At 32.5% G+C, this 12,181-nt stretch overlaps 1 protein-coding gene across 1 annotated transcript in view; it reads left to right on the forward strand.

Annotated features, from left to right (window-relative positions):
- Positions 1 to 448: 448 nt before the first annotated feature.
- The window catches only part of LOC131848602 (photoreceptor-specific nuclear receptor-like), a 36,976-nt gene continuing 25,243 nt past the window's right edge, over positions 449 to 12,181 (forward strand). Inside the window, exons 1-3 of the mRNA XM_059198520.1 lie at positions 449 to 509; positions 8,597 to 8,722; positions 9,163 to 9,277. Coding sequence (XP_059054503.1) covers positions 449 to 509; positions 8,597 to 8,722; positions 9,163 to 9,277 — 302 coding nt within the window. The remainder of the gene's footprint in view (positions 510 to 8,596; positions 8,723 to 9,162; positions 9,278 to 12,181) is intronic.

Raw genomic sequence — 12,181 nt, forward strand, 5'->3', positions numbered from 1 at the left:
ATTCTGTTTTACAGACATTTAACACTTGATTCAATACCAAAGAGTATAATATATAATGTATTATATAAGTAGGTATCTGGGTATGTTTACTCTAGTTGCTTTCAATTCGCGTGTACCATTACTCTGCACTTTTAGCAACTAAAGCGTAAACAAAGTAGTGGCGAACGAACACAGGTTATTATTGATGCTGAGTGTACTTTTTTTTAATTAATTTTCTACTACTGCTCAACATAAAATTAGTAGAAATTTATTCCACAACTTGAACCTTATCGAAGTACCTACACAGATTATTAATGCTGACTGTACTTTTTAAAACAATTTTATAGAACAGTGAAAAACCACAGATAACATATAATTATTTTTAAATTGTAATAAACAAATTGGTGTGAAGTAAAACGATGAAAACGCTGTAATTAATTTTCGTGTGATATAAAAGACAATTTACAAAATGGAAGTTGCTCAGACACCATTACAATTGACGCAAGACCACCAGGACGGCCGGATAAGAGGTAAATACTTATATTATTATACTGACTTAGAAATTAGAAAAATTAGAAAATTGATTATTCAGAAAAAAAAATACTTTTCCAGATAAATATATTACAGGTGCGTATTATAATAGAGAATCTTACTAACACTATTAATGCAAAAAATCGTGACTATGGATGTATGAATGATTGTTACTCTTTCCCGCAAAAACTATTTCGATGAAACTTTACAGTACTATAGTTTTTACCTACATCAGAATAACACATAGGCTCCAAATTTCATGCAGGTGTAACCGCGAGCACAGATAATCTATAATATAGTTCTTATCGCTTGTTAAACCAGTATATGTAAATGCTGATAATTAGAAAAATATTATTTTAATAAATAGATCGATCCTTAAAGGAAGTGATTATGGCCGTCCAAGTATTGTCACAAACAATCAAAACGTTTTTTTTTTTTTGTGGAAGTTTTCTTATATTTTGCCTGTTTAAGTTATTATAATTGAATGGAATGTATAATTAGAGAAAGATTTTCGACTTAAAATCAGAAATCTAAAACCAATACCTACCATTATTTTATTGATAAATAATAATTTTCAATGTTCAAACATTCCCGCCAATCTCGCCATCCAAACATTCTTCATGCGATTTTAATACGGGCAAAGGAACATTAGTATTCAGCCCCAAACAGCCAGTAACTCGGGGTCTATTTGACTGATTCGCAGCCGCTCCATGATTTGCCACTTTACCCGGTCATCGCGCGTTCTGAATACAAAACAGCCAATAGCGAGAGCCGGGATTTGAAATTTCATTTTCGTTCTAGAATAATGTGTTCGCGTTTTGAATATTAGGATTTTATTAGGTGTCTGGATTTAGCTTGGGGTTCATGAATTGGCACAAAAAATGAAGTCTGTGGTAATCAATAGGTACTCGTAAAGTAATTACTCGTAAATTTATTTTTATGTGACTGGAATGCGAAACAAGTTGACGACTATATTATAAATAGTAATTATTGCTTATATATATAATCAGCACCATGAACATCTCGTCATCATACGATAGCCGTAGCATCTCTGATGCGTGCTTATTTCGGGGGACTAAATGCCTTTAATTTTTCCTTTTAACTTATGCCTTTTTTAACGTTTACGCCAAGACAGCATGCCACGGGAAGTATACCAAATGTTATGCCTAGTAATTTCACCGCCACATCTTAAGCTCTAAATGAAACACAGCTTACGAATTCAAAGCAATATTCTTAGAGGCAGAAATATGTGACTCAGGAGTACTCAAGAAGACTATTTTGTACCTATAAAGTCTACATCTAGTATTATTACTGTGTAAGTAAACAACTTGAGTATACCTCAATTTGTACCATTTGATGTACGCGGATACAAAAACGGCCTTAAAATATACATTGCTAGCAATGAGGACGCTAGTTTCCCTTAACAATTCCCTCCCCCCAATTACATAGCCTACCACGACCAAACAAACAAATAAAACTATCAGCTTTATATAACTAATTCTATTTGCGCTTGAAATAGACAACAATTTCTCTGTAATAAGCACAGACATCCAATATTTCACGGACGTGGCAATAGAACGAAGAGAAGACATAAAGGAAAATTTTATAAGACACATAAAAAGTTCCACCAAATTGGAAGTCAGGGTGTGCCGGGACGGGGCGGCGCGGGTAAATCCCGGTATCAAGATAAATCAATGTTTGTTTGTACCCGAGTACGGTACTTACTGGGAACAGCGCTGACAGAGGAGTCGCGTTAATATTTTGTCTCAAAAAGTTTGGCTTAGTTTTCACTTTGCTGTAATGCTCCAAATTATTGTTATTGATAAAAGATAGACGTAATAGCTTCGCTATTATATTTAGTGCCAAATAGTATGGCTCAGTGTAACCCTAAGGTTTTCAAATTATAATACTTACAACTATACATAGAAAAACTATACAGACTGATAACAAGTATACAAAAGTTGTTGTAGGGAGATAAATAAAATAGTTCTAGATATGCGTCGCTTGTTTAGATAGATCTATGAAACTCTGGAAATACTGTTATAATAAAATTTCAATAATTATTGTTGAAATTTTAGACTATAACACATGAAGCATGCAATTTAGACTATGCATGTTTGATCCCAATTGTAGGTAAAACTGACACCGCCGACTGCATAAAAAATAATCTTAAAATTAATCTTATGAACGTATGGAGAGACATCCGTAATATACGTATATAAGAATAATATTAGAATATATTAAACTTATACACATATATGCATTTGAATAGTCATTTTTTATTCTACTGCCTATATATATTTGGTATGTAAAAACCTTCTTAGTTTCTACATTCCAAATGTGGTGATGAAGAATCTCCTTTACAAATAAATGTTGTACAACTTTGTGTGTTTAAGATTTTTTGTGACTACACACTATTAAATAGTAGAAATATATAGTAAAAACATTAACAAGTAACACTCTCTATACATTCCGTAGCCATCGTCGTAACCCGGAAACTTTGTCGCTTGCCGTTTTATTTGCTTTTCTTTTGACGCGGCAAGCCCTTGAGCCGCTCTGATTAATTTCACCCCCACCACAGCCTCTCCCTAATCCGCATTTAAACGCCCACATTGGACTTTTTAGCGTCGAGTTAGTGTTGAGACTTGGTATGAAAATATTAAGATCACTTTATTCTATATCCAAACTAACTACGTGTGACTTGCGGCAGTGCCTGCGTGAAATATATCACTTTTAAATGTAAATTTGTAATCGATATCTTTTTCAATTGATCTAGTCTTTTTTTAAGTATACTCCTTACAAACAATAAAATCTTACCTCTTTTCAATGTATAGTATAACCACAGATAACACAATATTACATGTATAACCATAGATAATATAAAGAGGATAGATTTATATTCTTGTTGTTGACGATACAAAAAAATACTTAATCAATTTAAAAAACTGAAGACTAATGCAATAATGTTAGTCCTGCGAAGACGGGTAAACATATTATGAAAATAATGTATTTTGAAAATATATTGTTTAATATTCACCCAATAAAACAGTTTAGAATAGGGTTTTTAAAAGTTTTTCAATGTTGTTTCAATTATTGTCTATTATCTTCAGGTTAGATCTTACACTGGGTTGCCAAGAGCATTAAATTAGCAAAGTCTCGTAACGAGAAATCAAATTTGAACTTATTCTTCAAATTTCACTTAAAACATGTTCTGTTATCACTTTGAAAATTATATATCCACGCAATAAAATTGCGATGTAGATATACTTCAGTATTCGTTCTATCTCTATTCAGAGAGCTTGCGTCTACCCTCGCCCTAGCGCAATAGCAATACTCTCAACCGAAATTTTGCTTTAAATATATATTCCACTCTATACAGCTTGTTCTATGATTACAGTATATATGTATAAAGGTATTTCGACGATAATGATTCTGAAAATATATTATTCTAATATTTTTCAAATTTAATATTTTCTTGAACTATTCATTCGAATGAGATAAAGAAAAATATTTTTTTGCAATGTAAAAATCGTTTTTCGTTTACATTTAATTCTAAAACAAAGTATGAAACATTGATATTAGTTATCCTATGGTTAAAATTTCATAGAGCTTATTGCAGAATATTTTCATAGTTAGCACATTATTTATGATGAGAGGTCGAATAACCACCGATTTGAGAAAAATCGAAATCAAAACTAACTCCCCTTTTAATATCAAATGAAAAAAGCAACCGTATTGAGAATATCGCTATTTCTGAAATCGATTATAAATGTCGCATTTAATATATATTTCAAAGTATTAATCACACATATAATACAAATCATACAAATTCACTTAAAATTAAATCATGAAATCAATAAAACAGATTAATCTGTACCTTGTCATAATACTTGGCGGGTCCCATATGCGCCGGTACGGGCCCTCGGGACCAATTGGGGATCCCATTGATTTTATATTGTCCCCATATTGCCCCTGATTTTGGTCCCAGCGGTTATGGGGAACGGTGAATAAATATAGACCGGTCTAAAAACGTTTTTGATTGTTTAAAGATGATAATTTTAAACGAACGATCGATATCTGTTTTTATAAGTGGTATACCTAAATTAAATATAGAATCTTGAAAAATAGATAGATAAAGGGGTTAGATAGATAGATAAGAACCCTAAAATTGTAGAAGGTGAAGAATAAGATGAGATATCGCGTAACGCTTACATTAAAAAGATAAATATAAAAGTCTTCTCCTCTGACCTTTATAATTACAAAAACATTAGCATTAAACTTTTTGGTTTGGTAGAGCTGAGTATTAAATTTTTGGTAGAGCTGAATATTAAACATTGTGAATAGTGAGCTAAACTATTAAAATTATATCCATAAAAAATAATACTTAGCTCTACCTATCCAAGGTAGAGCTAAGTATTAAATTTTATGCATAAGTAGAGTTGAGTATTAAACATTTTTGACCAGGTAGAGCCTAGTTTTTATTTAAACTTTATGACTAGACAAGCTAAACTATTAATCTCATTGGATAGGTAGAGCTAGGTATTAAATTTTGTAAATGAGTAGAGTTGAGTATTAAACTTTGTGAACAGGTAGAGCTGAGCTTTAAACTTTGTGACTAAACAAGCTAAACTATTAATCTTATTGGATAGGTAGCGCTAAGTATTAAATTTTGTCAATAAGTAGAGCTGAGTATTAAACTTTTTAAATAGGCAGAGCTAAACTATTAAACTTTTTGGATAAGTAGAACTAATCATTAAACATTGAGAACAAATATACTTAACGCTTAAAATTTACGAATAGGTAGAACTAGATTTTAAACTTTTTGAATAGATAGAGCTGAGCATACAACTTTCTGAATAGACAGAGGTAGGTTTTAAAATTATATAATCCACGTGACAGAGCTTAGAAAATTAGGAATATGTACATCTTCTTACAGCGTTTTATTATGTCTAGGATTGCCCAAAACACTAATTATAGAAATGAGGTATAATACACCAGTGTCTGAGAAGAAAGAGTTAAATCATACTCTATACTGTGGCGCATGACCAGCATAGTAATAGTAGGTACTTATGTATACTTTTAAATTTCATGTTATGGTATACTAGCTACCCACCCCTGCTTTCCACGGGTGAACATGTATTATACATGTAAACCTTCCTCCTGAATCACTCACAGCAGAAGCGGTATCGTTTTATACTATGGAAAGATAAAGGTTTACTTCTTTAGACATTTCATCATCACGAGCTGACTAGAGAGCTGTGTTAATGTTGGTAGATGTCAGCCAAAATATCTTTTTTACAAATTACTCAAGTTTAACCCCAATGGCTATATTAAAAAGTAGATCCTTCTCTTACAAGAAAAAACCCATGATCAGCTGATGTACATCATTGGAAAAAAATACAAACAGAAAGGACCTGAAAGGCATTAAAATGACAAAATGAAATAATTCAATATTACAAACAAAAAGAAATCATCGTTAAGTGTAACGAGGCAAAATACACAATTTCGTTTGTATGGATTGTCTCGCAAATGTAGTTACAGACGGGTGGCGAATTGGTGATGGCATGCCCTCGTCGAATTATATCGCTACGTGTGGATCTGTAGAGTTAATAATATCACAGACAGCGCTGTGTGCGACAGAGACGGGCTGATGAGGTTGAAATTGGTACATTCGAAAAGTGACTTAAAGCAACCATATGAATACGGCATATTTTTATACAATCCTAAGCATTTTGCTTTTGCGTTGTTATTGATAGACAATGCTGTGTGTGATAGAGATAGGTTTATTTCAGATATGATTCAAAATACTATTGGGCCACAATTTATATTTGTATTAACAATATTATCAAAGTAGTACACTGTAATAACAAAACGCAGTAGAGAAATATATTTAAATGGAGTTTATTTCTTAAAAACATCTATATTAACAAAGCATTAGTAACTATTATAATAAAGTATTATTTATTAACTTCACATATTATTTTGGCTTCGTTTATTATTAACAGGCGAAGGTATATACCATTAACCATCAGGTGCGCCGTATAATTATTTGCCCTTTCAAATACTTAAAAATAAATATGTTTATATATCTCAAATATTACATAATAGGTATATGCAAAATATTGACAAAATGTGTATTTTTTATTTCTAAATTTTGAGCGCGTTTAACTCAATCTTACATGGTATGTAATGATGCGGTCTAAGCTGTTACATGTAAGCTCAAATAGTGCCTATTCAGTATTCACTTTTGACTTGAAAGACCCAATGCTGTAAGAGGAATCACAGACGCTGGGAAAGAGTTTCAGTCCTTAGCTGCTTGCATAAGGAAAGATGATGCAAATCGGTTGATTCGAGCGGCAACTGTCAACTGTATATGGGTGCAGCTCTCTACGTCTTGTTATGCGGTGGTAGAAGACAGAGGTTTGAGACATCACTAAGATTAATAGAAAACAAACCCATCTCTTATATTATTATTATATACTAGGTGTTCCCGCGACTTCGTCCGCGTAAAATGACGATACTTACATATAACCTTTCATCCCCTTTCAACCCCTTACAACCCTTTTTTTGCATTATAAAGTAACCTATGTCCTTTGTTAAAGTCTAGACTTTCTGTGTAACAAATTTCATTTAAAACAGTTCAGTGGATTCGGCGTGAAAGCGAGACAGACAGACTATAATATTAGTAAGGAGTAAGGATTACATACAACGTACTACAGTCCATTCTGAACATTCATAACTCTATGAACTAGTACGTGCTGTGACTGTTCCTGACAGTTAATATAGGTAAATAAATTAATACAATGAACCGCCATTGTATTGTGAATCACCAATTATCACAACTAGGCGGGGCGGGATTCAGCTTTGGGGTGTTTCTATTGTTCAGTCATATTAGTCAACCGTCTATCTGTACAGTAGATAGTACTGGACAGGTGATATTGAACTACAGACATTTCTAGATCGTCTAATCCAGTTTAAATGTTTCCCAATGAGGGGCCACGCCTCATAGGGGGGGTCGTTTGGTATTTAAGGGGGGCTAGTCGAAAATAGACTTGGTACGAATTTAACCTTTCGGCTCCTTTAGCTTAATGTAAAAATCTAATTTTTAATTAACTGTTTTATCACATAATTAAAATAATAAATGAATATAGTAAAATGTTTATTAAAATTATTTGAGAATTTACTTACTGTGTTTTGTTAGCAATTTCGTAGTTTTTTCTTCCCAAAAAATTGTATTTAAGGGGCGCGTGTAGGGGGGAGGTCATAAGAATTTTAGAAAGTCATGTCTCACTGGTCTAATCTATTTCTGATTTGTACAGGATGCACCTTTTTATATGAAATATTTGCTGTTACATGCGCTTTCGGATACTTTTAGTATTAATATGGAAAGATAGCATATGGTCGTCCCAACAATAAAGTTTATATATCTTCACGTCAAATTTCGAATTAAGATCTGTTCAGTTGTACAAAAGTAACAAACAGATACTAAGACACTTTCGTATTTATAATATTAGTAGATTAATAAGGAATTTTCTATATACCTTTAAATGCTAGAAAAATATTTCTCTTTCTTGTATGCAATTACCAAAATTGTCATTTCATTAATATATATAATCAGAATCAGACTTTTGAGTAGAATAAGAATCGTAAATCAAGTTCTCTACCATCATTATTATCGTCTGGTATCCAATCACTTAATTGGTTTGATACATTACAATATTATAGAATTCTAAACTCTCAATAAACCCTAATTAAAATATAATAGAGTCTAAAATTCTATAACGGATCAAATTTGGCGGAGTAACGCAGGGGTCGATATTTGGCCCCCACATAACCATAGTCAATGGAAACGCTATTAAAATGAAAGGGTGTGATTTGCAATGGTTATTTTATTAGCTCTATTGAGATTAAATATTTATGTGTTTAATTGCTTAATTCAATCCATACATTATACTTAAAACCTTAAAAAATACGAACTAACAAATAATCAAATTTCAGGCTATTTTTGTTTGTTAATACATCACTAATACAAAAGTATGACTTGTCTATATATCTAAAAAATACATTTATACCTCCTCTCTTTTAGATGACAATACATCTCCACTTCGCTGGTCACCTCCTACGTCAGCAGCATTGGTTGCTGCTGCGTTGGCACCGCCGGCCCTTCGTCCTTGGCTACCAGATCCGCCCACCAAGAAAACTAACCATTTGGGTAAGACAGGTTGGCATCCGACCTCATAAAATTTAATAATGCTAACAATGTATTTACCAATCGATACGATAAAACGATGAAACGTTCAAGAAAAGAGCGTGTTCTTTTTTAACACGTTAAAGTCCGCATGCCAATAGAAAATAAAGAAAATGTTTAGTATACTACTCATTCTGAACACAAACTCAAGAAGAATGACGATGAAATTTTCGTGTTGCTCTTGTAATTAAATGTTGTTCAGAATTAGTACATTTGTAAAATAATTATTTAAAACGAAGTGCCAAATAGCAAATTTGACATAAGTAAATATATCAGACAAAAATAAATCCCGAGAGATACATGATAAAACGACGATCTTCTATTCTACCTGTCTCTCTTCTCTAAGCAAATTTTATTAGAGTACTTTTTCGTTATGTTTTTAAAACTCATTATGTCATCTCCAGGATTGGTCTGCGTGGTCTGTGGCGACACAAGTTCAGGAAAACACTACGGCATCCTCGCCTGTAATGGTTGCAGCGGATTCTTCAAGCGATCTGTACGGCGGAAACTTATATACAGGTAGGTAATTCGCTTTTTTATAAACTAGTAGTATCCATAAAATCGTACCGCTACATATTTGCATCTATTGATTATGATCGAGCTAATTTATTATAGGAGTTATGGTTAGGAAGACAGGTTACGACATCAAACAACGGTACCAAGACAAGACGATAATGATTTATTATTGTTTACGACAGGATTTTTTTTTTAACTTGGAAAAAATCTTTATAGATTCGACCACCCATCCACGAGAATGTCTGGAACCTATATGTGAGATTCATACCCACTAAAAACTCCATGGTTCCTCTATACACCAAGGCAGCAAGCCTTGACGTATCCATTTGCGACAGGACCTTGATGAACTTTTTTAGAATACGATTTTTCTTTAGTACGTTTTGTAAACTAAGTGTATTGGTAAATGAATCACTAAAATACAAATCAGCAATTACATCGAATTGTGAACCTATAGAAGATAAAACAAAATTACTCATTGTAATACTACGAAACCGAACAGTCATATTGGGCAACGTAATATATACGTAGACACAATTAAAAAAGAACACATTGACATAATTCCACTGCAAGGGAACAAAACATTCAAAAACACATGTGATGAAATTGAGGTTTCACTTATTGTATGCTTTCCGTTACACATCATTAATGTCTTACAATTGTTCAAACTCGACTATTTGTATAATCCAATTTTCGGCAAATCATATATTTGCATTTCTAGATATTTCTTTGTTATAACTTTATGTTTTTATCGTATATGTTATTGTAATGAATGTCACATCTATTAGTAGAAGAAATAAGTGTGGAATTGTTGAAGATATCATATTCTTTTTTCCTCATTCTTACTTTCAATTTGTCAGATCATTAAGTATTTATTCACATATAGTATTTATCTTTATATTCATTTATGTTTTAGTTTTATAGAAATTTATATATATTTTGCCCTATATCTATATATTTTTTTAAATTTATATTAATGCACCGCCAACAATCTTTCTCTGCACCACTCATTGTTGATAGATAACGCCGCAAGGTGTTAAGTCTACCATATGTACACTTTATTTTTTGCATTGAAGTTAAATTAATATCATTGATAAAACACAAACATACAATCCTATAGAAATAGATTATAGAAATGTATATATTATGATAATATTTAAATTTTGAAGTGGTGCTTAGTTTCGAACATGCAAAGCAATGGGCAAAAACTAGTAGTTAAAGGTGAAAGTTTCGTTCTGAAATAATCAAACATTGGGGTCACAGGTGCGACATAGTTCAGTAGCTCGGTGAACCATATACACAGACACGGATGTGAGGCAGCTAAACAAACATTGCTTAGCAAAATTCGTAACAAGTTATTTTTTGGAATGAAGTTATTCATGAGAATGATTGTACTCATTGAAGGACTGACAGACTATTTTATATAGCTTAAGGAGCAGGTCTTTTCTGTCATACTTCGAGCTGTATGGGTCCACATCTTTTACAGAAGAAATTTGTTATTTTATTATACTCGTCTGTATATAGGTATAGAATGATTATTAAAATAATAAAGATATTTCATTTAGTATAGGTAAACCTATAGAAACTAAACAGGCTAACGGATCTATCCGAAGGGTACCTCACCATATCATAATATGTCTTTATACCCTGTAATTTCACTGCCATAATCCACCATTCAACCGAAGCAAACTGCTTGGCGGCTGATATAGGTATAACTTTGTACAAATATGTACCTACTATGTAGGAACTTTAACGTCCGTTTAACAAACGTTCAATTTAGTTATTATTTAAAAATTAAATTATTATGATAATGATATTAACCGCGTGAGGAATCGAACCCGCGACGATCGGAAGTAAAGCGGTGTGCTAAACCACTAGACTACCAAGCCCTTCAAATAACTTTGCAGTCTCCGGCAGCACCGTCACTTCTTCTTCTGTATTTCTTAATATTGATAAATTGTTCTTCGAATATCAGCGTCTATGTCAAATAGCAAATAGCGAGGACAAGAGGCCTAAATAACTGTACATTACTAAACAAAATACAAAAACAAAATATTAATTTCAAATCAAGCAGCACCCCAAAATTGCGTCTAAATCTTTTTAATCCCTATCAAAAACGCCATAGTACTACAGTATGGCGTGCAGTTTTTGATGGGGCCGTGGCGGGGCTCATCTGCGGGTAAAAATGACAATGAATGCAGGGAATGCCGGGCATACCCACTTGTATACCACTTAATCCGCAGTCAGGCGCATTTCTAATTCTTGGTGCATCTGTGACTTGTTAGGGAGAGGTTACATCATATTTTCTACGTATATTTTCGCATGTTTCCATCGCGCTTCGTACTGTGATTTTTTCTGCAACGATCTTTCTTTCAATATTAATATAATTATACATTTCTAAACCAATGTTATAGACAGGAAAGATTTAAGTTTTTATATTTGTAATGGAAAATTTAAAAATAATGTTAGATTTTCAAAATCTTTCACCTACAGATACTACACGAGTGCTGTCTGTAGGGACTGGTCTGTTCTTATCACTACGACTGATTGAATCTTTTAATATTTTGACCCGAATAAATTAGTGATAGTTTGTATTCACACATTTCGACTTAAAAGAACAACATCCAATTTTTTTGCTGGTTCTTCTTGTGAAGAGATAACTTTCCGAATGAGCGGTAGATTTAAAGAAAAAAAAAACTATGACTATTCAAAACTGCTCAAATTAAGTGTATTTGAATTAAGAATTTTCTATTTTATTCTATTCCATCATCATCGGTGAGTTGATTTTGTTAAAAAAAAAATGTGATCCTTCCAATACTTTTTTATACGCAATTTCTGAGGTCAATAAACATATCAATAACACAAAATCTGTGTTTTGGTTAAAGGGTGCGATAAGACAGTGAAATTATA

This window comes from Achroia grisella, unplaced genomic scaffold, assembly GCF_030625045.1.
Source record: "Achroia grisella isolate CSIRO2021 unplaced genomic scaffold, CSIRO_AGI_Agris_v1 utg5640, whole genome shotgun sequence".
Lineage (NCBI taxonomy): Eukaryota > Metazoa > Arthropoda > Insecta > Lepidoptera > Pyralidae > Achroia > Achroia grisella.